Source organism: Salmo salar, chromosome ssa25 (genome assembly GCF_905237065.1).
Source record: "Salmo salar chromosome ssa25, Ssal_v3.1, whole genome shotgun sequence".
Taxonomy (NCBI): Eukaryota; Metazoa; Chordata; class Actinopteri; order Salmoniformes; family Salmonidae; genus Salmo; species Salmo salar.
In genome coordinates this window covers 42,784,540-42,809,460 of record NC_059466.1, presented here as the reverse complement: position 1 = coordinate 42,809,460, position 24,921 = coordinate 42,784,540, and the positions used below count along the sequence as shown (strand labels likewise).

At 40.6% G+C, this 24,921-nt stretch overlaps 1 protein-coding gene across 1 annotated transcript in view; it reads left to right on the top strand.

Annotated features, from left to right (window-relative positions):
* LOC106586824 (collagen alpha-2(V) chain) overlaps nucleotides 1–24,010 on the top strand; it is a 65,540-nt gene extending 41,530 nt beyond the window's left edge. Inside the window, exons 14-53 of the mRNA XM_014174522.2 lie at nucleotides 1,508–1,552; nucleotides 2,622–2,675; nucleotides 2,969–3,013; nucleotides 3,533–3,586; nucleotides 3,794–3,892; nucleotides 4,444–4,488; nucleotides 4,647–4,745; nucleotides 5,076–5,129; nucleotides 5,331–5,438; nucleotides 5,686–5,739; nucleotides 5,854–5,952; nucleotides 6,118–6,171; nucleotides 7,924–8,022; nucleotides 8,127–8,180; nucleotides 8,286–8,339; nucleotides 8,494–8,547; nucleotides 8,706–8,759; nucleotides 9,055–9,099; nucleotides 9,240–9,338; nucleotides 9,452–9,559; nucleotides 10,952–11,005; nucleotides 11,397–11,450; nucleotides 11,542–11,595; nucleotides 11,707–11,760; nucleotides 13,499–13,606; nucleotides 13,704–13,757; nucleotides 13,899–13,952; nucleotides 14,154–14,315; nucleotides 14,947–15,054; nucleotides 15,158–15,265; nucleotides 17,391–17,444; nucleotides 17,597–17,704; nucleotides 18,292–18,345; nucleotides 18,660–18,767; nucleotides 18,868–18,921; nucleotides 19,025–19,132; nucleotides 19,508–19,811; nucleotides 20,089–20,270; nucleotides 20,721–20,963; nucleotides 21,466–24,010. Coding sequence (XP_014029997.1) covers nucleotides 1,508–1,552; nucleotides 2,622–2,675; nucleotides 2,969–3,013; nucleotides 3,533–3,586; nucleotides 3,794–3,892; nucleotides 4,444–4,488; nucleotides 4,647–4,745; nucleotides 5,076–5,129; nucleotides 5,331–5,438; nucleotides 5,686–5,739; nucleotides 5,854–5,952; nucleotides 6,118–6,171; nucleotides 7,924–8,022; nucleotides 8,127–8,180; nucleotides 8,286–8,339; nucleotides 8,494–8,547; nucleotides 8,706–8,759; nucleotides 9,055–9,099; nucleotides 9,240–9,338; nucleotides 9,452–9,559; nucleotides 10,952–11,005; nucleotides 11,397–11,450; nucleotides 11,542–11,595; nucleotides 11,707–11,760; nucleotides 13,499–13,606; nucleotides 13,704–13,757; nucleotides 13,899–13,952; nucleotides 14,154–14,315; nucleotides 14,947–15,054; nucleotides 15,158–15,265; nucleotides 17,391–17,444; nucleotides 17,597–17,704; nucleotides 18,292–18,345; nucleotides 18,660–18,767; nucleotides 18,868–18,921; nucleotides 19,025–19,132; nucleotides 19,508–19,811; nucleotides 20,089–20,270; nucleotides 20,721–20,963; nucleotides 21,466–21,612 — 3,549 coding nt within the window. The 3' untranslated portion in view covers nucleotides 21,613–24,010. The remainder of the gene's footprint in view (nucleotides 1–1,507; nucleotides 1,553–2,621; nucleotides 2,676–2,968; nucleotides 3,014–3,532; nucleotides 3,587–3,793; nucleotides 3,893–4,443; nucleotides 4,489–4,646; nucleotides 4,746–5,075; nucleotides 5,130–5,330; nucleotides 5,439–5,685; nucleotides 5,740–5,853; nucleotides 5,953–6,117; nucleotides 6,172–7,923; nucleotides 8,023–8,126; nucleotides 8,181–8,285; nucleotides 8,340–8,493; nucleotides 8,548–8,705; nucleotides 8,760–9,054; nucleotides 9,100–9,239; nucleotides 9,339–9,451; nucleotides 9,560–10,951; nucleotides 11,006–11,396; nucleotides 11,451–11,541; nucleotides 11,596–11,706; nucleotides 11,761–13,498; nucleotides 13,607–13,703; nucleotides 13,758–13,898; nucleotides 13,953–14,153; nucleotides 14,316–14,946; nucleotides 15,055–15,157; nucleotides 15,266–17,390; nucleotides 17,445–17,596; nucleotides 17,705–18,291; nucleotides 18,346–18,659; nucleotides 18,768–18,867; nucleotides 18,922–19,024; nucleotides 19,133–19,507; nucleotides 19,812–20,088; nucleotides 20,271–20,720; nucleotides 20,964–21,465) is intronic.
* Nucleotides 24,011–24,921: the final 911 nt, after the last annotated feature.

The window sequence follows — 24,921 nt, the reverse complement described above, 5'->3', positions numbered from 1 at the left end:
ACTGGTTTTATAACTAACAGTGATATTCATATAGATATTATGTTCTAACTAACTGGTTTTATAACTATCAGTGATATTCATATAGATATTATGTTCTAACTAACTGGTTTTATAACTAACAGTGATATTCATATAGATATTATGTTCTAACTAACTGGTTTTATAACTAACAGTGATATTCATATAGATATTATGTTCTAACTAACTGGTTTTATAACTAACAGTGATATTCATATAGATATTATGTTCTAACTAACTGGTTTTATAACTATCAGTGATATTCATATAGATATTATGTTATAACTAACTGGTTTTATAACTAACAGTGATATTCATATAGATATTATGTTCTAACTAACTGGTTTTATAACTATCAGTGATATTCATATAGATATTATGTTCTAACTAACTGGTTTTATAACTAACAGTGATATTCATATAGATATTATGTTCTAACTAACTGGTTTTATAACTAACAGTGATATTCATATAGATATTATGTTCTAACTAACTGGTTTTATAACTAACAGTGATATTCATATAGATATTATGTTCTAACTAACTGGTTTTATAACTAACAGTGATATTCATATAGATATTATGTTCTAACTAACTGGTTTTATAACTAACAGTGATATTCATATAGATATTATGTTATAACTAACTGGTTTTATAACTAACAGTGATATTCATATAGATATTATGTTCTAACTAACTGGTTTTATAACTAACAGTGATATTCATATAGATATTATGTTCTAACTAACTGGTTTTATAACTAACAGTGATATTCATATAGATATTATGTTCTAACTAACTGGTTTTATAACTAACAGTGATATTCATATAGATATTATGTTCTAACTAACTGGTTTTATAACTAACAGTGATATTCATATAGATATTATGTTCTAACTAACTGGTTTTATAACTAACAGTGATATTCATATAGATATTATGTTCTAACTAACTGGTTTTATAACTAACAGTGATATTCATATAGATATTATGTTATAACTAACTGGTTTTATAACTAACAGTGATATTCATATAGATATTATGTTATAACTAACTGGTTTTATGATTCATGTAGACACCGTAGTTATTTCTAGTCATGATACAGCAGTTTCATACAGATAATATATAATATATGATACATATAACTATGCATTCTGTAGATCAGGGTGTCAAACTCATTCCACAGAAGGGCTGAGTGTCTGTAGGTTTATTGTTCTCTTCTTTAAATGAAGACCTTCACAACACATAAAGTGTGTTCCCTCAGGTCGCTACTCTACTACCACATATCTACAACTCTAAATCCATACGTGTGTGTGTGTGTGTTATCATGTGTACGTGTAGGCGTGTGTCTGTGTCTTAATTCATCAATCAAGGGTGGAGTGAAAAACTGTAGAATCTCAGCCCTCTGTGGAATGAGTTTGGGCGCGTGCTGTAGAGTGTTGCAAAGCATGTATTAATGAATGCAATGTTTCTGTCATCCATCTCTTAGGGTGCATTAGGCCCCACTGGTCCAATTGGCACACCTGGCCCTATGGTAAGTGGAACATATTTTAAATATACAGTATTGTGTACTAACAACTTGTGCTGTCTCTGACAAAATGCAATTCATAGCAAAGACCACTGAGATAAACAGAGAGACTGTTATGTTGATACCAATTCATAGCAAAGACCACTGACATGAATAAAGCTACTGTTATGTTGATACCAATTTGATATTTGATCTTTAGAAGATTTCTCAACTTCTGCATCAATCAAAAAAGATAAGATAGGTGAAAGCAAAATGGTGGATGCATACCTGATGTTGGCTTTGACCAGTACAGATCCTTCAATGTCTAACCTGGTGTTGGCTTTGACCAGTCCAGATCCTGCACAGTCTAACCTGGTGTTGGCTTTGACCAGTACAGATCCTTTATAGTCTACCCTGGTGTTGGCTTTGACCAGTACAGATCAATCACAGTCTAACCTGGTGTTGGCTTTGACCAGTACAGATCCTTTATAGTCTACCCTGGTGTTGGCTTTGACCAGTAAAGATCCTTCACAGTCTAACCTGGTGTTGGCTTTGACCAGTACAGATCCTTCACAGTCTAACCTGGTGTTGGCTTTGACCAGTACAGATCCTTTATAGTCTACCCTGGTGTTGGCTTTGACCAGTAAAGATCCTTCACAGTCTAATGCAGTAGAATGAAAAGAGGCAAGCAGAGGAAGCCAGTATGTGGATGCAGTCCATGAAGAGAAGCTGTACTGCTAGATTACCTTTGACTTTAATATCTTCAGCTGTCTAAAATTAACAATGCAATATTCGTAACTAACAGGCATTGTTTAATTAATAAATTATCAAAATAAAAAAAAATACAACAAATGTTGCAAATAATTTTTTTCCAGTTATTACAAGCCTATTTAATAAGACATGCCGCCTAATGGTGTTGCTTCATGGTTGCTCAGGAGCAGCAGTTGGACTTATTTGCAGGACTGTAGAAAAGCCTTGTCATAGTGCATCAACTCACGGCCAATTAAAACTTTTACTCTAATGGCCACTTTTTTCTTACATTTATATGTTTATTGTTCTGCCACTGTAAAAGCAATCATGACGTATGGCTTTTTAGGGCCCTAGAGGCATGCCTGGGGAGAGAGGCCGCTTAGGAGCTAATGGAATACCGGTAAGAATGAGAACACTTTTAATAAAGTGCATTATTCCACACAGCCAATAATAGCATTCTCAGATGTATTGCTGCTTTTTATATACAGTACAACGGTATACAATTAATGCCTCCAGATAACAAGCTATTGTTATATTCACCTAGAGTGCTCAATTATTATTTCAAATATATTTTTGTGGTCATGTACAGTCTTTGACTAATGTACACAATACACATTTCCGATGTATGTCTTTACAAGAATTGATGATTGTATTTCTTTTTGAATCCAATTAATTGTTTGTTTTTTACGGTAGGGTATGAAAGGTCCTCCTGGGAACATTGGCAAACCAGGTCCGATGGTAAGACAAGTAGACGTAACTCATTATCAACTGTTTATGAAATTCATAGAATAACTCAACACACTGGAGTTGCTACTATCATATTACTCAACACACTGGAGTTGCTACTAGCATATTACTCAACACACTGGAGTTGCTACTAGCATATTACTCAACACACTGGAGTTGCTACTATCATATTACTCAACACACTGGAGTTGCTACTATCATATTACTCAACACACTGGAGTTGCTACTAGCATATTACTCAACACACTGGAGTTGCTACTAGCATATTACTCAACACACTGGAGTTGCTACTATCATATTACTCAACACACTGGAGTTGCTACTAGCATATTACTCAACACACTGGAGTTGCTACTATCATATTACTCAACACACTGGAGTTGCTACTATCATATTACTCAACACACTGGAGTTGCTACTATCATATTACTCAACACACTGGAGTTGCTACTAGCATATTACAGCTTTTCAGCAATTCATACATTTACTATCCCGGTTTTATGCTTGCAGGGTCCATTAGGTATCAATGGTCCCCCAGGATATCCAGGAATTCCAGGAATGAAGGCAAGTAGACTGTCAAATACAACATTAAGTATTTAATCCATGTTCAAATCTATACGATATGAATTGAGACTTCAGAGGTTGTATATGTAATGTTGTATACATCATGTTATATATGTAACCTAACAACAGATATTGCTAGCTAATACGTTTATGCAGGGCTATGTAGATAAAATGGACTCATTGAGGATTTCTGTTTCTCTTCTCCAGGGCCAACCGGGTGCCACAGGAGTGCGAGGCCCCGAGGGGCAACAGGGCCAGAGGGGTGAGACAGGACACCAAGGCAGGGCAGGGGCAACTGGCCTACAAGTACGGCTCTTATTTCTAACACCTACTCTATTTATTGAAGGTCCAATGCAGCCATCTTGATCTCAATAACAAATAATTTCTGGGTATCAATGAAATACTGTACTCTAATTGTTTTCACTTAATATTGTCAAAAATAAACAAAAATAGCTTCTTAGCAATGAGTACTTTCTCAATTTTGCTAGGACTGTCTCGGAGTGGTCTGAGTAGGGAGGGGAAAACTGAAAACTAGCTGTTATTGGCAGAGAGGTTTGGAACTCTCTTTCATATTGGTCTATTTCCTAATTTGCCGCCTGGTGATGTCACCAGGCAGACCAAAACTACATCCCATCAAAACAGGCTGAAATTTGCGGAGGTCTTTTCAAACAGCTGTTACGCTAAAAGGGCATTATCATAATTTTCACACATTCACAGTATAATTCCAACCTCATAGTGTGGTAAACACAGGGAAATCACGTTTTTGACTGCACTGGGCCTTTAACATCCTTATATGCACAATGCATTTTGGTAATGCACGTAAGATTTTATTAATATGACAAATTTGCTATTTCTAGGGTCCTTCAGGAACTGACGGTGGCCCAGGTACTAAGGGTCCAGTGGTATGTATATTATCATTAATCTAGTACTCCTAATTACCAAGAAAATAATTTGTTGTTAAACAACTGTAATTGTAATTTCACATAGTATACCAAGAGTATTTAAAGATGTATATGATCAAGATTGCTGTGTATTGAGAGATGCTCCTGTTGTTTTGTAGGGTACCATGGGTGTGCAGGGTCCCGGGGGTCACCTCGGACCCCACGGTCCACCTGGACCTCAGGGAAGCACTGGACAGCCTGGGATCAAAGGTCAACTGGTAATGTGGCGTCTTTTTACTTTGGATAAAAGTTTTTTTTCTACTCTTGCGAGGTCCAGACATTCATGTTCCTTATACATGTATAAATACACTATCAATGTTATGACATGCATGCACTAGACATAAACATCGCTCTGTGTTACTTTGGCCTTTACCAAAGCACAGAGGAAATGGCCCAGAGCGCCTTCTAAGCAATGTACTTTTACTGCAAAATAGTTGTTTTGACTGTTTGACAATGGGATGGGGATTTTGTTTTTCATTTTTATGATGCATTATCTATAATAAAATGTGACTTGTGATATACTTATGCTTCTCACGTCTTTGTTTCAGGGAGATGTTGGTGTTCCTGGGTACAAAGGAGAGGGCGGACCCAAAGGAGAACCTGTAAGCCCAAATAATGTGACCTTTCAAAGATGATTTGATATACAGTGATTGTAATATATTACAATACTTGGTTGTCTAAATGTACATTATTCCACATTGGATGAAAGAGAGACACTGTCATAGCTGGTATTAGGATGGTTGAATGTCAAGTTTATTGAGATGGTTAAACACATTTTAAATAAAGTTTGTTTTGATTCCTAGGGTCCCCCTGGTTCCCAAGGAGTGATTGGGCCCCAGGGTGAGGAGGGAAAAAGAGGAAATCGCGGTGACTCTGGTTCATTAGGACCACTGGGTCCTGTTGGTGAGAGGGTGAGTCTACCGTTGGCCTCTCTACTACTGAACACCTCTAGATTATAAGGATTTAGGTCAGTGACTGTAAATTCAGACTTCTCAGGATGAATTTCAGCCCTCCATTCTCATTTACCTCAGTTCATTCTCCATGAATATGTCCTCAACCCTGTGCAGAAAAATGTATATTGTTTCATAGATTGTAATCTTGGTACCTGTATATCCTGTGTATCTTCGTTTCATATATTGATGGGCATGTGCATTACAGGGGTCTCCTGGTAACCGAGGTTTTCCCGGTGCTGATGGATTACCTGGACCTAAGGTACAGACAGATGATCAGAGATCTATTACAGCTAAAACATGTGCTCATTAGACTGGATTCTAAGGACTGGAGCCCCCAGCCCAAACCTAATTCACTATACTGTTTCTCCTGAAGGGTGCTCAAGGAGATCGTGGACCATCTGGCATATCTGGGCCTAAAGGTTCAGGAGGCGATCCAGGGCGCACTGGGGAACCAGGCCTCCCAGGCGCAAGGGTAATGTGAAGACATCATCTAGCTTTCCAAAATTCCCTCGTTAACTTATATCCCATATGTATATCTCAAAAAGCCCAAACGATGCTGATGGGAATCTGTCTTGGTCTACCACAAACTGTGGATCTTTGCTTCTGAAGTTCATAACCTTGTCTGTTGTTTTTATAGGGTCTGACTGGTACCCCAGGAGTCCAGGGAGCCGAGGGCAAGCCAGGACCACTGGTAAGGTTGACCATAGTTGGGAAAAACAGAGTCTTTACACACATCCAACTTAATACAACTTTTTTTTTAAACTGCAGAGTAAAAGCTAATGCACTCAGTGATTGCCACAGCTCCAACAAGTGTTCTTAACCTCTATGGGCTAGGTGGGACGCTTGCGTCCCACCTACTCAACAGCCAGTGTAATCCCGTGGCGCGATATTCAAATACCTCAAAAATGCAAAAACTTCAATTTTTCAAACATATGACTATTTTACACCATTTTAAAGACAAGACTCTCGTTAATCTAACCACACTGTCCGATTTCAAAAAGGCTTTACAACGAAAGCAAAACATTAGATTATGTCAGCAGAGTACCCAGACAGAAATAATCAGACACCCATTTTTCAAGCTAGCATATAATGTCACATAAACCCAAACCACAGCTAAATGCAGCACTAACCTTTGATGATCTTCATCAGATGACAACCCTAGGACATTATGTTATACAATACATGCATGTTTTGTTCAATCAAGTTCATATTTATATCAAAAACCAGCTTTTTACATTAGCATGTGAATAGCATGTGACTAGCATTCCGACCGAACACTGCCGGTGAATTTACTAAATTACTCACGATAAACGTTCACAAAAAACGTAACAATTGTTTTAAGAATTATAGATACAGAACTCCTCTATGCACTCGATATGTCCGATTTTAAAATAGCTTTTCGGTGAAAGCACATTTTGCAATATTCTAAGTAGATAGCCCGGCATCACAGGGCTAGCTATTTAGACACCCAGTAAGTTTAGCACTCACCAAAGTCAGATTTACTATAAGAAAAATGTTATTACCTTTGCTGTTCTTCGTCAGAATGCACTCCCAGGACTTCTACTAACAAATGTTGGTTTGGTCCCAAATAATCCATTGTTATATCCAAATAGCGGCGTTTTGTTCGTGCGTTCAAGACACTATCCGAAAGGGTAAATAAGGGTGACGAGCATGGCGCATTTCGTGACAAAAAAATTCTAAATATTCCATTAACGTACTTCGAAGCATGTCAACCGCTGTTTAAAATCCATTTTTATGCCATTTTTCTCGTAAAAAAGCGATAATATTCCGACCGGGAAATCGTTTTTTATTACAAAGAGAGTGGAAGTAAAAGCATGCTATCCCCTCATGCACGAGCTTCAGTCTAATGGCCCTCTGATAGAGCACTTGCCAAACGCGCTAATGTGTTTCAGCCTGGGGATGGAAATACATCGTTCAGCTTTTTCCCGCCTTCTGAGAGCCCATGGGAGCCGTAGGAAGTGTCACATCATGCCAGAGATCCCCTGTATTTGTTAGAGATGATCAAGGAGGGCAAGAAATTGTCAGACAGGCCACTTCCTGTAAGGAATCTTCTCAGGTTTTGGCCTGCCAAATGAGTTCTGTTATACTCACAGACACCATTCAAACAGTTTTAGAAACTTTAGGGTGTTTTCTATCCAAAGCCAATAATTATATGCATATTCTAGTTACTGGGCAGGAGTAGTAACCAGATTAAATCAGGTACGTTTTTTATCCGGCCGTGCAAATACTGCCCCCTAGCCCCAACAGGTTAAATCAATTATTTCTCTGATATACCAACAAGCTTTAGAGCGACAGGGTCTATTTGTCAGGCTATCAGTGAGTGGACAATACCTCTTTTCGAGGTTTGACCATTGGCGTCAGATGTCGTAACACTGAATGAACAGCCAGAGGTAAGAGTTGTGCTTGTGTCCTCTGTCTGAAGGGCCCAGCAGGAGAAGATGGCCGCCCAGGACCAGCAGGATCTATTGGAACCAGAGGTCCTGCAGGAACCATGGGAACACCTGGACCAAAGGGCTTTAACGTAAGGAACTTTGAAAGTTCTAATCTTCTCAGCATGTCTTGCTATCAAACTTGTCCTATCTCCTCATGACCTCTTGAATGACCCCTTCTCTTTTCAACCCAAAGGGAGATCCAGGGAAGACAGGTGAACAAGGATCTCCGGGAGTGGCAGGACAAAGAGTGAGTGTCTTTGTCAATGAGCACTAAATTACTTCTGTCTTCGTACGTGTCTACAGAAACAATTGTGTTTATGAGGACGATCACTAATGATGACTTCCTTTCTAGGGTCCTCCTGGGAAAGATGGGGAGGTTGGCCCTGCAGGTCCCGCTGGACCTCCGGTAAGTCACCTGTTTGTCTCTGATTATCATGACTCCTATCTAGTAGCATTGTGGTATAGACATTACCAATCTCATTTCAAAGTATGCTGTATCACAATATACTTATCTTGATGAACGATTGAGTGAAAATGTTCTGTAAACTGTTTGTCTGAAGGGTGTTGCTGGTGACAGAGGAGAACAGGGACCTCCCGGTGTGAACGGCTTCCAGGTAGGTTATCATACATTTTTACCAATGGCACTAAGAACGGTGAACTAGCTAGCATCGGCTGATTACTGAAAGTGTCAGAAAAGCTTGTCACTTATATGGGATTGAACCAACTGCACACTGTTGTTGTCATCTGAAGTGTATATGCTGTTGTGTTTCAGGGATTACCTGGACCACCAGGCCCCCCTGGAGAGTCAGGAAAACCAGGTGATCTGGTGAGTTTGATGAATAATTTAATATCTTATACAGTATATGGCATTTACCAGACTTTTTTTTAATCCAAAGCGATTTACAGTCATGCATGCATACATTTTATGCATAGTTGACCCCAGAGGGAATTGAAACCACAATCCTGACGGTGCAAGTTCCATGCTCTAGCAACTGAGCACTTGCACAGTCTGAGTTAGCTGAAGTATATACCTAATAGGATAAATAGCTCCTCTGTTTTATGGGATGCAATCCTCATTGTATGATATGACGTTTTAGATTTACTTTATTTGTCTTGTTTAGGGTATCCCCGGAGAAGGAGGTGCTGTGGGTCAAATTGGACCAAGGGTACGTTTACCATCTTACTAATATAAATATATATTGGAATATATTGAACATACTGTATATACCATGCAGTATTGCACCAGACACACATATACATTATATGTGTCTGTTGTGTGACTGACACCGGTTTTGTGTTTAAACAGGGAGAACGTGGAATCCCAGGAGAGAGAGGAGAACTCGGACCTCACGGTTTAGCTGGACCCAAAGGAATCCCCGGAGCACCAGGACCCGATGGACCAAAGGTATTTGTTGTCCATGCATAGAGATGTAATGTGGAACCTCAATGGAGGATTATGTGTATTGGATCTTTGAAGCTGCAAATATGAAACTGATCCCATTGCTTTTTTCCCCAAAGGGTAGTCCTGGTCCTCACGGTGGACTTGGTGACCTAGGACCTCCTGGTCTTCAGGGGATGCCTGGTGAGAGAGGGATCTCTGGTCCTCCTGGGCCTAAAGGTGACAGAGTAAGTATTCACACACTGCTTGATTATCTCCTTATCTTACAATATCCTGTCTAGAGAGGTGGTGTATTCATCTCCTTATCTTACAGTATCCTGTCTAGGGAGACGGTGTATTCATCTCATCTTATAATATCCTGTCTATGGAGACGGTGTATTCATCTCCTTATATTATAATATCCTGTCTAGGGAAACGGTGTATTCATCTCCTCATCTTATAATATCCTGTCTATGGAGACGGTATATTCATCTCCTTATCTTACAGTATCTTGTCTAGGGAGACGGTGTATTCATATCCTTATCGAATAATATCCTGTCTAGGGAGACGGTGTATTCACCTCCTTATATTATATTACCCTGTCTAGGGAGACAGTGTATTCATCTCCTTATCTTACAATATCCTGTCTAAGGAGACAGTGTATTCATCTCTTTATATTAGAATATCCTGTCTAGGGAGATGGTGTATTCACCTCCTGATATTACAGTATCCTGTCTAGGGAGACGGTGTATTCACCTCCTGATATTACAATATCCTGTCTAGGGAGACGGTGTATTCACCTCCTGATATTACAATATCCAGTCTAGGGAGACGGTGTATTCACCTCCTGATATTACAATATCCTGTCTAGGGAGACGGTGTATTCACCTCCTGATATTACAATATCCTGTCTAGGGAGACGGTGTATTCACCTCCTGATATTACAATATCCTGTCTAGGGAGATGGTGTATTCACCTCCTGATATTACAATATCCTGTCTAGGGAGACGGTGTATTCATCTCCTTATATAACAATATCCTGTCTAGATAGACGGTGTGTTCATCTCATTGTATAACAATATCCTGTCTAGGTAGACAGTGTATTCATCTCATTATATAATAACATCCTGTCTACATAGACAGTGTATTCATCTCCTTATTTGATAATATCCTGTCTAGGGAGACGGTGAATTCATCTCCTTATTTGATAATATCCTGTCTAGGGAGACGGTGTATTCATCTCCTTATTTGATAATATCCTGTCTAGGGAGACGGTGTATTCATCTCCTTATTTGATAATATCCTGTCTAGGGAGACGGTGTATTCATCTCCTTATTTGATAATATCCTGTCTAGGGAGACGGTGTATTCATCTCCTTATTTGATAATATCCTGTCTAGGGAGACGGTGTATTCATCTCCTTATTTGATAATATCCTGTCTAGGGAGACGGTGTCTGCATATCCTTGTTTCTGTCTACTGAATGTGTATGATTGTTTTCTACTGTGATTTGTGTGGACCCTTGGAGGAGTACAGTAGATGTTGGTAGTTAAAGGGGGGCAAAGTGAACAATTAAATCATTATGATAATATAAGAATAGTATTATTTATCTGATTGTGACATGTGACATTCTCCATTGTAGGGAACCGGTGGAGAGAAGGGATCAGAAGGTACACCTGGAAATGATGGCGCAAGAGTAAGTCAAATTTACACGTGCATTTTATCTTTTGCTTTGATGCAACATAAAGAGGCATTGTGTTATTTCTTATTTTGGCCTAAAACAAATAGTTTTGTGCTTTGATCATGTGAAGACAGATAGCAGATGTTCTTATTTGTAAGGTGCTACAGTAGCCCCAGGTGCTTACCCAGCTTATTCAAACAGTTGGCGAGCCATGCTAGCATGCAGTGATTGTGTCAGAACAGGAAAAGTTATCTGTACTGTAGGGTTGTAAAACAAAAACAAAAAGTGTCAGCTCGGAAACATGTAGCTGCATGTTCTGTCAGAGAAATATGTCTGCTCATTTAATTGCACAAAGTCACAAAATGGATGAATGTATTTCCTCTAACAAGACCTTTTCTCGCCACAGGGTCTTCCTGGTCCTCTCGGCCCACCCGGACCCCATGGACCCAGCGGTGAAAAGGTAAAGACACATTTTGCCAAAAGCTAGAATCATTTAGTTAGCTAATATTTTGTTGTGACACTAGAACAACTGGAACTTGATGTAATTGCAGGGAGAAGCTGGACCTAAAGGCCCTCCCGGACCTCATGGATCAAGAGCGATGCCTGTGAGTGGACAACTTGACATTCAGTATAAAACCATATAGTGACACATTTACCTGAAAATGATCATATCAGCTGTTATGGCATAATGATCTGTTTGTATTCTGTTCCACCAGGGAAACCGTGGTGAACCTGGTCCTATTGGTCCTGTTGGGTTTGGCGGGCCACCTGTAAGTCATTCTTAATTACTGTAAACCATCATGCCTATGAGATGACATTAAATTGATTGTCTTAGCATCATACTAATACTAATATTAATACCACTACTACTAATAATAATACATTACATTTATAGAGCGCTTTTCATTTACAGATGTAAATAACGAGATTATAATAATTCATGTCGTACTGTATATCATACAGTGCATTCGGAAAGTATTCAGACCCCTTAACTTTTCCACATTTTCTTTCGTTACAGCCTTATTCTAAAGTTGATTAAAGTGTTATTTTCCATCATCAAGCTACACACAATACCCTATAACAACAAAGAAAAAAATTGTATTTAGACATTTTTGAAAACTGAAATATCACATTTACATAAGTATTCAGACCCTTTACTCAGTCCTTTGTTGAAGCACCTTTGGCAGCAATCACAGCCTCGAGTCTTCTTGGGTATGACCCTACAAGCTTGGCACACCTGCATTTTGGGAGTTTCTCCCATTCTTCTCTGAGGATCCTCTCAAGCTCTGTCATGTTGGATGGGGAGCGTCGCTGCACAGCTATTTTCAGGTCTCTCCAGAGATGTTCGATCAGGTTCAAGTCTGAGTTCTGGCTGGGCCACACAAGGACATTCAGAGATTGTCCTGAAGCCACTCCTGCGTTGTCTTAGCTGTGTGCTTAGGGTCATTGTCCGGTTGGAAAGTGAACCTTCACCCAAGTCTGAGGTCATGAGTGCTCTGGAGCAGGTTTTCATCAAGGATCTCCCTGTACTTTGCTCAGTTCATCTTTCCCTCAGTCCTGGCTAGTCTCCCAGTCCCTGCCAGTGCCATCACCATGCTTCACCGTAGGGATGGTGCCAGGTTTCCTCCATACGATGCTTGCATTCATGCCAAAGAGTTCAATCTTGGTTCCATCAGACCAGATAATCTTGTTTCTCGTGGTTTGAGAGTCCTTTATGTGCCTTTTTGCAAACTTCAAGCGGGCTGTCATGTGCCTTTTCCTGAGGAGTGGCTTCCGTCTGGCCACTCTACCATAAAGGCGAGTGGTAGCCTAGTGGTTAGAGCGTTGGACTTGTAACCAAAAGGGTGCAAGATTCAAGGTAAAAACAAGGTAAAAATCTATCATTCTGCCTCTGAACAAGGCAGTTAACCCACTGTTCCTAGGCTGTTATTGAAAATAAGAATTTGTTCTTAACTGACTTGCCTAGTAAAATACTGGTAAGAAAAAGGCCTGATTGATGGAGTGCTGCAAAGATGGCTTTCCTTCTGGGTTGACCATTGGGTTCTTGGTTACCTCCCTGACCAAGGCCCTTCTACCCCGATTGCTCAGTTTGGGCAGGCGGCCAGCTTTAGGATGAGTCTTGGTGGTTCCAAACTTCTTCTATTTAAGAAATGATGGAGGCCACTGTGTTCTTGGGGTTCTTCAATGCTGCAGACATTTTTTGGTACCCTTCCCCAGATCTGTGCCTCAACACAATCCTGTCTCGGAGCTTTATGGACAATTCCTTCAACCTCATCGCTTGCTTTTTGCTCTGACATGCACTGTCAACTGTGGGACCTTATATAAACAGGTGTGTGCCTTTCCAAATCATGTCCAATCAATTGAATTTACCACAGGTGGACTCCAGGATTAGACCCACCCCTTGTATATAGCATATTATTAGACCTCATTTTGTGTTGTCTCATAAAAAAGTAATGGCTTTGGGGTGTTTCCAGCTCTTATGCTTATTTTCTTATTATCCTCATACAGGGTCCTGATGGTCAACCAGGAGTCAAGGGGGAGCCCGGAGAGCCAGGTCAGAAGGGTGACGCTGGTTCTCCAGGGCCTCAGGGCTTATCTGGATCCCACGGACCTCCTGTGAGTTAACATGCCACATTCTCTTGGGCTATATTGTCTCACATAGACAACAGATCAGGAGGAACAATCTCATGCAACAATATTAATCTCTCCGTAGGGTATTGTTGGTGTGGCTGGACTGAAGGGCGGCAGAGGAACCCAAGGTGCACCTGTAAGTTCATGTTTTATATTTTGATCAGTCTCTGGGGACTTTGACATGATTGTGTCCAGGTATTGACACATACAGTTCAGAGAGTATATAAACATGTAATGAACAGTAATCATGTGGATCTTCTCATCTGTTCACTCGTAGGGCCCCACTGGTTTCCCTGGATCTGCAGGCCGGGTTGGACCACCAGGCTCAACTGTAAGTAATCACCAAACCACTTTTGGTTAGATTGATTAAATGTACCAATTCGGAAGTAGCCATCAGCTATCATTTCAATATGCCACTGGAATTGAATACTTTAATGATAACCACTTACCAGCTATTGTGAATGCACTTCCCATTATTCTCAGAGAGATAAACAACAATAACAAAAATAACAACAAATTATGTTTGTGACAGGGTCCCATTGGAGAGGCCGGACCCCTTGGTCCCCCTGGGAAGGAGGGTCCTCCTGGCCTTCGTGGAGAGAACGGATCCCCTGGAAGACAAGGAGAAAGAGGCCCCCCAGGACCAGCCGGAGGTCCAGGAGACAAGGGAGACTCTGGGGAGGACGGACCCACGGTAAACTATCAATGAATAGCAATGTTTCTCAATTGGTTCCTGGGAGAATTTCAGGGGATGCACATCACTAAGCCCTTGATAAGTTAAATGGGGTGTATTCATACAGGGCTAGAACAAAAATGTAAACCTCAGGAATTGATTGGACATTGTAAACTGGGTGGTTCGAGCCCTGAATGCTGATTGGCTGACAGCCGTGGTATATCAGACTGTCTAACACGGGTATGACAAAACATGTATTTTCTGTAGCTCTAATTACGTTGGTAACCAGTTTATAATAGCAATAAGGCACCTTTGGAGGTTTGTAGTATATGGCCAAAATACCAGGGCTAAGGGCTGTCTCCACGTTGCTTCATGCCTGCGAACAGCCTTTAGCCGTGGAATATTGGCCATATACCAAACCCCCTCGTGCCTTAATTCTTAATTAACACATTGCTGTCTAATACAATTTATCCACTCCATTCAGTCAGGATATGCATTGGAATAAGAAAAATAATTATCAACCAAAATATCAGGAAACATCCAATTCATGAACTGAATTACAAGTTTGAGTCGTGTTGAATTGGACTGACCACAACCCTGGTACCGCACAATATCCAGTCAATTTAAACTCCAACTGTATTTGTTTCCGCAGGGTCCTGATGGGCCTCCAGGTCCCGCCGGAACAACAGGACAGAGAGGTATTGTGGGTCTTCCTGGTCAGAGGGGAGAGCGTGGAATGCTGGGACTTCCAGGACCAGCGGTATGTATTGATTTGGATCACACGTGTGGCCACAATATGAACTGCTTTTACATTGCATGTTACAGTGCCCCTCATGGTTCCAATGCCCCTGTGGTGTTTGTAGGGTCCTCCAGGGAAACAGGGGACTGCAGGACCTGGGGGAGATAAAGGTCCTCCTGGCCCGGTCGGTTCTCCTGGTGCCAACGGACCCCGTGGCGATCCCGGTCCCGATGTAAGTTGACCCTTATACTTTTTGTCTGAACAAAACTCTTTACTTCACAAGTCACCATTTGTGTTCGGATTCAGGATTGACCCTATTTCCTACTTCACAGTATGGCCGAAAAAAAAAGATATATACTGCTAAAAAAAATAAAGGGAACACTTAAACAACACATCCTAGATCTGAATGAAAGAAATAATCTTATTAAATACTTTTTTCTTTACATAGTTGAATGTGCTGACAACAAAATCACACAAAAATAATCAATGGAAATCCAATTTATCAACCCATGGAGGTCTGGATTTGGAGTCACACTCAAAATTAAAGTGGAAAACCACACTACAGGCTGATCTAACTTTGATGTAATGTCCTTAAAACAAGTCAAAATGAGGCTCAGCAGTGTGTGTGGCCTCCACATGCCTGTATGACCTCCCTACAACGCCTGGGCATGCTCCTGATGAGGTGGCAGATGGTCTCCTGAGGGGTCTCCTCCCAGACCTGGACTAAAGCATCCGCCAACTCCTGGACAGTCTGTGGTTCAAAGTGGCGTTGGTGGATGGAGCGAGACATGATGTCCTAGATGTGCTCAATTGGATTCAGGTCTGGTGAACGGGCGGGCCAGTCCATAGCATCAATGCCTTCCTCTTGCAGGAACTGCTGACACACTCCAGCCACATGAGGTCTAGCATTGTCTTGCATTAGGAGGAACCCAGGGCCAACCGCACCAGCATATGGTCTCACAAGGGGTCTGAGGATCTCATCTCGGTACCTAATGGCAGTCAGGCTACCTCTGGCGAGCACATGGAGGGCTGTGCGGCCCCCCAAAGAAATGCCACCCCACACCATGACTGACCCACCACCAAACCGGTCATGCTGGAGGATGTTGCAGGCAGCAGAACGTTCTCCACGGCGTCTCCAGACTTGGTCACGTCTGTCACGTGCTCAGTGTGAACCTGCTTTCATCTGTGAAGAGCACAGGGCGCCAGTGGCGAATTTGCCAATCTTGGTGTTCTCTGGCAAATGCCAAACGTCTTGCACGGTGTTGGGCTGTAAGCACAACCCCCACCTGTGGACGTCGGGCCCTCATACCACCCTCATGGAGTCTGTTTCTGACCGTTTGAGCAGACACATGCACATTTGTGGCCTGCTGGAGGTCATTTTGCAGGGCTCTGGCAGTGCTTCTCCTGCTCCTCCTTGCACAAAGGCAGAGGTAGCGGTCCTGCTGCTGGGTTGTTGCCCTCCTACGGCCTCCTCCACGTCTCCTGATGTACTGGCCTGTCTCCTGGTAGCGTCTCCATGCTCTGGACACTACGCTGACAGACACAGCAAACCTTCTTGCCACAGCTCGCATTGATGTGCCATCCTGGATGAGCTGCACTACCTGAGCCACTTGTGTGGGTTGTAGACTCCGTCTCATGCTACCACTAGAGTGAAAGCACCGCCAGCATTCAAAAGTGACCAAAACGTCAGCCAGGAAGCATAGGAAATGAGAAGTGGTCTGTGGTCCCCACCTGCAGAACCACTCCTTTATTGGGGGTGTCTTGCTAATTGCCTATAGTTTCCACCTGTTGTCTATTCCATTTGCACAACAGCATGTGAAACTTATTGTCAATCAGTGTTGCTTACTAAGTAGACAGTTTGATTTCACAGAAGTGTGATTGACTTGGAGTTACATTATGTTGTTTAAGTGTTCCCTGAGCAGTGTTTTTTGTTATACCTTTTTTTCATAAATGCCTTCTTGAACATATGAACTTTCATATGCCTTAATTACAAACTTAATTGGAGCAATACATATTAATAAAAATGATAAATTATGAGCCTAGTTTAGTCAAGGAGAAAACACTGAGCTACAGTATGTAGGGACAAAGGCATTCTCCATGATTGGCTGAGATAATGGAGGGGTGAATAGAGAAACTACTTCCTGGAGGACAATGCAATGCTGACTCGCCTTTACATGCTAATTCTTAAAGAGATGGGTGGGGCTACGGCTTAAGAGGGTTTGAACGATGCTAAATGGGCAAAAACAAAGCAGAGTTCTCGAGAAAACAAGTTTATTCCATTTTAAAGAAGCATAACTTCTCTAGTATGGAGTGTATGGAGAATACAGTAGTTAATCACAATATTTATTTTCCTCCAGGGTCCTGCTGGATCTGATGGGTCACCAGGCAAAGTTGGAGTCATTGGTCAAAGGGTAGGAAGGAGCTGAACACTTTCATTTTCAATACTGTGTCCAGAATGTCTCCCATTGTTTATTGTGCTTGACCAACTGTGCTGTAACAGCAAGACAAATTATTTTCAACCTTTTTAGGCATGGCTTTGAAATGGTTCTGATGACTTCCACAGGGAGAGAGAGGGGACCATGGTCCAGAGGGACTGATCGGGACCCCAGGACAACCCGGAACTCCGGGTCCAGTTGGTGCCACTGGTGGTTCTGGAAAGAGAGGAGACGCTGTACGTAACATGCCCTTTTCATTAACGTTGGACTTTCCCTGTCAATACATGAGCATCCCACGATGAGATAAGAGGGGGAAAGGAAAGGTTCATGATAATGTGTACATATTACTGAATGAATGAATGAACGAACGAATGAATGAACGAATGAATGAACGAATGAATGAATGAATGAATGAATGAATGAATGAATGAATGAAATGAAAGGAATGAATGAAATGAACTTTATGAAATGAATTACATTTTATTTTTGTGTCAAATTGCCAGTTGGCATCCCATCCCTTATGGGATTAATTGACACAAACAAACATTACAATAATTCACTGGGATAATTCAGCGATAATTCTTCTTCCGGTGTTCTCGGCAGTTTGCATCGCATAAAGAGTGTTTTTTTTTTTATATTAATAAATAAATTATAATAGAAAAAATGAATACAAAAATTAATAAAAATCAATACATAATAAATAGTAAATAGGGGTATCCAAACAATCCTTTTAAATACAGAAAAATGAAACAGAAGGCATTTGAACCCAGTTACTAATATACAGTATCTGACTGAGTCATGCTGTGGTCTTATTCAAACACAGGGTTCCAGAGGACCAAATGGTCCCCCCGGTTCAACAGGAAAGAGAGGGTTAACGGTAAGACCATCATCAACAGATGCATAATAAAAAAAATCTAAGGTTATCATTTCTTTTGACTTGAATGACTATACCACCAATTTATAATAAACATGTATTTGATATCCTAATAGAAATCCAAGTCATTGGTTTTCCTGTGAGCATTCACAGAAATGATAACCCAGTATGTGATGATTAAAACTACTAGACTCATGTGAGAACTCCCCATTTGCATATTTGTATGACGACACAATCACAAACAGAAATTATCTTTCTTGTTTTTTCATTGGACTTCCCATAAAAATGTGACTGCACGGTGTCCTTCTAAACAACAGGGACCACAAGGACCCAGAGGTGATAAGGGTGACCTGGGAGACCACGGAGACAGAGGACAGAAGGGGCACAGGGGATTCACCGGTTTACAAGGTTTACCCGGACCACCTGTACGTCAAATCAATAAATACAGTATCTGTTATTGAGTAGAATGTATACCCATTAAAGTACTCTCTGTCTTGATATTAAATTTTGTATTTATTTTTATAGGGTACAACAGGAGAGCAGGGAGCATCAGGAATCGTCGGACCAAGTGGACAAAGAGTACGTACCATACAGGACACTGTTCTATGATGTTCCATGTTGTCAACCATGTTGTATTTCATGGCTCATTAAAATGTATCTTCAATGTGGTATGTTATGATAGGGACCCTCTGGACCAGTTGGACCACCAGGAAAAGAAGGGTACATCGGCCAGCCTGGACCAATGGGACCTCCTGGAACACGTGGAATTAGCGGCGAAATCGGACCTGAGGCATGTTGATATGAGGGTCATTTCACCTATCATAACATGATCAATCTTAATTTGACCAGTTTCTCACGGGCAGGAAAATCATTATATAATTGATGGACATTTTTGTCAGGGTTGATATATTTTTCGTTAGGGCAATTCATGTCTGACATTTTTAGGTGGAAATTACACATTTTAGAAGCCCTTTTAAACCTTGAATAGACCTTGAATACATTACAATTTGTGATCAAATTAAGATAGCAGATCTGTACACTGATATAAACATTTTCTGGGAGGACAACACAAACATCATGATCATTTGACACATAATGTTAAGACACCTAATTTGTTCACACTTAAATAAAACACTATTACTTACCATTACTCTGTGGTTCCCAGGGACCTCCTGGAGAGCCAGGCCCCACTGGTCTCCCTGGCCCTCCCGGCCCCCCCACAGCTGCCATGGATGACCTGTTTGGCGACATGCAAGACTACGATGGCGGCCCCCCTCCCCCTCCCGAGTTCAATGAGGATGAGGCTTTGCCCAACAGCAATGCCACCCAGCAGCTGGACCCAGGTGTCCAGGCCACTCTGAAGGCCCTCAGCAGCCAAATCGACAGCATGAAAAGTCCCGACGGCAGCAGGAAGCACCCGGCTAGGACCTGTGAGGACTTGAAGCAGTGCTACCCACTGAAGAAAACCGGTGAGTTGTTGTTTCCATGAGGTGGGATGTACTACACATAAAGAAAATCATCATTAAGGTGTTTTTTGTAGTTATTAGGTATTCAGACCATGTCTCAATCTTATTTTGTCAGTACTTCTACCCCTGAGGATGCCATGTTTTCTAACTCACATTTGAAATATCACCCATGTAAAAGTAGCCAATAGTCTGGCAGATGGGATCTGATTCATGAGTAAATATTTGCTATTTATTTTTGAATGTGACAATTGTGGGACAACGTTCTCCTTCTCTGTTCCAGGTGAATACTGGGTCGATCCAAACCAAGGAAGCTCAGAGGATGCTATCAAAGTACATTGTAATATGGAGACGGGAGAGACTTGCATCTCGGCCAATCCTGCCAGCATACCTCGCAAAGTGTGGTGGAGCACCTCAAGGAATAAGCCTGTGTGGTTTGGAGCGGACATCAATAGAGGACAACAAGTAAGAACAATGTTTCTACCCTGTAATACTCATATTTTTCGATGATTCGTGTTGGAAAACAACTCCTGGATCACTGGGTATTCAAAAATGTTCCCTCTGAAATGTTACATTTCAGAAGTCTGAGGGAATTCTGCTTCTATGCATTCCTAACCAATTCTACCCCTAATTATAGGATGCAAGTATTTTATATGGTAGTAGGGTATTGCTGAGGGAAAATACTTATAAAGCAAGACTGACCACGGGTGGAAATTTTATAAATATAGCAACAGATGCACATTTTACCATCACTGGTAATATTTGCTATGTAAATGTTACCTGTACATAGATAAATAACAACAACATTACCGATAACTGTTGATAACATCATATTGAAGTTTAATCTAAAAAGTGAGTTCATCAAATGGTGCCAATTTTCCAACTTGTTTGTTTTCTCTTTTTGTGTATTCGCAGTTCACCTATGGTAACAAAGACCAGCCAGCCAACTCTGTCACGGTTCAGATGACTTTCATTCGTCTGCTCTCCAAAGAGGCTTCTCAGACCATTACCTACCACTGCAAGAACACAGTGGGCTACAAGGACGAGTCGACTGGGAACCTGAAGAAAGCTGTCATCCTCAAGGGGTCCAATGACCTGGAGCTCAAAGCAGAGGGAAACAGCCGCTTCAGATACACCGTGGTGGAGGACAGTTGTGGAGTGAGTAATACTATTATATTATATTATACAATATATATATATATATATATATATATATATATATATATATATATATATATATATATATATTATAAACTGGGTGGGTCAAGCCCTGAATGCTGATTGGCTGACAGCCGTGGTATATCAGACCATATACCACGGGTATGACAAAATATTTATTTTTACTGCTCTAATTACATTGGTAGCCAGTTTATAATAGCAATAAGGCACCTCAGAGGTTTGTGGTATATGGCCAATATACAACGGCTAAGGGCTGTATCCAGGCACTCTGCGTTGCATCGTGCTTAAGAACATCCCTTAGCCATGGTATATTGGACATATACCACACACCCTCGTGCCTTATTGCTAAATTCAATTCTATTCTGTGGACGTTTTGGGTCCGTTTCAGTCTGGGTTCTGAAATGTTTAAATCGGGGTTGTCACTGGAAACATTGACTTACTGAAGTCTTACTGAACCTTTCGCATTTCTTTCTCTTTACAGCAATCCAATGGTAACTGGGGCAAGACCGTGTTTGAGTACAGGACACAGAAAACAGCCAGACTTCCCATCATGGATATGGCCCCTGTGGACATTGGTAGTTCAGATCAGGAGTTTGGTATCGATATTGGCCCTGTTTGCTTCCTTTAAATTCCAACAACAACAACAGGGACGCATTGAAGACAATCCTGAGACTCTTGAACTTTCAGCTGACGCGATCAGCCTTGTACATACAAGTACTGCGGACTATTCTTGCCTCGTGGCGAGATATTTATTGTGCCTTTCCAACCATTCCCCATCGTAGTTGATATGTTTTTGCCCTGTATATGTTAGATGAATGTTTGGGGGAAACAAAGAACAAGTAAGCAACATTTAGAAACTTTGCTTGTATTTGACAAATACATTATGTAAGGGATAATCAACGAGGGGCTATCATGGAACGTGTGTTCCATGATGGTCTAGCGGAGTGGAACTAGCCTTCCTCTGAGTTGCAGTACTTTCCAGAGAACGCATATAGCTCAGAATTGATTATCCCTATTATACCAAGGCTATAATTTAACACATTTACCTCTTGAAATGTGTTCATTTGCAGGTAGAAATGCGTTTGTTCAACATCCACTGAAGTAGCCAGAAAGTTTACTAGACAGCTACAGTAGTTGCCTTGGTAACCAAACAAACAGACTTGCTAGTTTAGCTAACCAAACCATCAATCTTAGCTTGTTATTATGAAAATCCAATTCAACAATGCCAATAGTTTTTTCAATTAGACTTTTGCTTTCAAAACCAGCTCAAACATAGAACATGTAACAATGAACTAAAGCCATTGAATTCTACCGTGCTGATGCAGAATTCTACCGTGCGTTATAGAGAAATAATGCATGCTCTAGAATACCCTTCAAGCCAATTAGAAATGAGTATTCAACAAATGCCATGGTATAAGAACATGATATTTCATCTATAAGGTACAAAGATTCAATCCATTGATACTCTATTTGATATTATGCATAAAAGATGAAAAGCTGCCGTATGTCCTTGATAAATATGAATACTAAAAAAAATATATAGTCATTACCTGCTGTTTGTAAGATGAGAACACCATTCTACTTAAGCAATAAGGCATGGGGGGGTGTGGTATATGGCCTATATACCACGGCTAAGGGCTGTTCTTGGCAGTACGCCCCAAGGTGCCTTATTGCTATTATAAACTGGTTACCAACCTAATTAGAGCAGTAAAAAGAAATGCTTTGTCATACCCGTGGTATACGATCTGATAGCCAATCAGCATTCAGGGCTCAAACCACCCAGTTCATAAAATAATATAACTACAATGGTTTATTCCACCACTAAGATCTCCTAAGCTCTTAATATTTTACATAATTTCTTTCTTTTATGTTTATACAACAACAGTTTTCAATGTAAAATGAACATTTATGGTGCTATTGAGGAAATTACATTGTTCTTTTCTTTCCAGAACTGAAAAACAGTTTGAAATAACTGATTTCTGTATCCAAGTTATCCTAGCTCTGAACTGACTCCATTGAATCCAAATTAAAGATCCAACCAGACTGTTGATTCCTCAGTGTTAGATACCAGTGGATTTCTCAGTGTTAGCTACCTGTCGATTCCTCAGTGTTAGCTACCTCGTCTCCACAAACTGGGATGCCATGATTATGTGTAACCCTGTTCACAGGTTTGGTGCTGTCTGTAAGCACTCCTCTCCCATATACAGTACAGGGGAGGGTTAGGGACTACCAATAAAGATGGAGACGTGGAATCAATGTCTCGTACACAGTGTGTGGTGATTGTCTTTTTAAATACTTGCTTTTATTTTCAATTAGCGCTGGTCATTTTAACACTTTGAGTGTGTTATGTTTGTAATTCTTGATCATTTTTACATGTTATCTTTTTAATCGTGATCATTTTAACACTACAAATGTGTTATATTTTTAATATATGATCATTAACACTACAAGTGTGTAGTTTTTTTCTGCATGTCGGTAAGCCCTTCAAGTCCCTTTCTCTTAGTTATCTTTTATAGCAGCTTTTTGAGACAAAGCCTATTTGCTTCATGTATTTTTTGCTATGCAACAAATTAAACAAAACGCTTGTCTATCCCCAAAGTTCTTTTTTTGTCATATTAATTAGCTAAGGTTCTACTTTTTAGGGAAAAGCTGAGCCTTTCTGCATTTACTAAGCAATTTGTTTCCACAGATAAATATATAAATATTTACAGGAAATATTGCCGTAGGTAAAAGGCATATTACATGTGAATTGAACATATATTTAGCTTTGTAATTATACATGTATTATGTCCATTGTGATGTTGATTTATGTCTCTCTTCAGTTAAGCTTTTCCTAAATCAACTTTCTAATTCCTTTGTTTGAGGAAACTTTCCATAATGATAGTATTTATAAAATATTTCAAAACTGTAAATATTCTGGTGGCAGATTGGTCTGATTGCCTATGACCATCTCAGAGGCAGATCAATAGTTTATTCAAGCCTGGAACCAAGTCAGTTTCATCCACTGAAATAAATATAGAAAAGATTTTGTTCTGTTTTCATTTCAAAGTTTCTTTGTTTATTAGTAAGACTTTTGTATTGAATGTTGCTGGAAGCTGGTCATCTTTTATGTTTACAACTAGAACAGTCCATTTCATTCCCATTTTTCAGTAGGCACACAGAAGGGATAATCTCAAAAGGTTAGGAACAATGGAAGGGTTCCAAAAATGAAACTACACTGGCTTGCATAAGTATTCATCCCCCTTGGCATTTTTCCTATTTTGTTGCCTTACAACCTGGAATTACAATAGATTTTTGGGGGGTTTATATCATTTGATTTACGTAACATGTCTACCACTTTGAAGATGCAACAATGCAACAATGAAAACTTGAGTGTGCATAACTATTCACCCCCTCAAAGTCAATACTTTGTAGAGCCACCTTTTGCAGCAATCTAGCCACTAATCTTGGCATATCTAGCCACTGGGATTTTTGCCCATTCTTCAAGGCAAAACTGCTTCAGCTCCTTCAAGTTGGATGGGTTCTGCTGGTGTACAGCAATCTTTGTCATACCACAGATTCTCAATTGCATTGAGGTCTGGGCTTTGACTAGGCCATTCCAAGACATTTAAATGTTTCCCCTTAAACCACTCGAGTGTTGCCTTAGCAGTATGCTTAGGGTCATTGTCCTGCTGGAAGGTGAACCTCCGTCTGTCTCAAATCTCTGGAAGACTGAAACAGGTTTCCCTCAAGAACATCCCTGTATTTAGCACCATCCATCATTTATTCAATTCTGACCAGTTTCCCAGTCTCTGCGGATGAAAAACATCGCCAAAGCATAATGCTGCCACCACCATGCTTCACCGTGGGGATGGTATCCTCGGGGTGATGAGAGGTGTTGGGTTTGCGCCAGCCATAGCATTTTCCTTGATGGCCAAAAAGCTCAATTTTAGTCTCA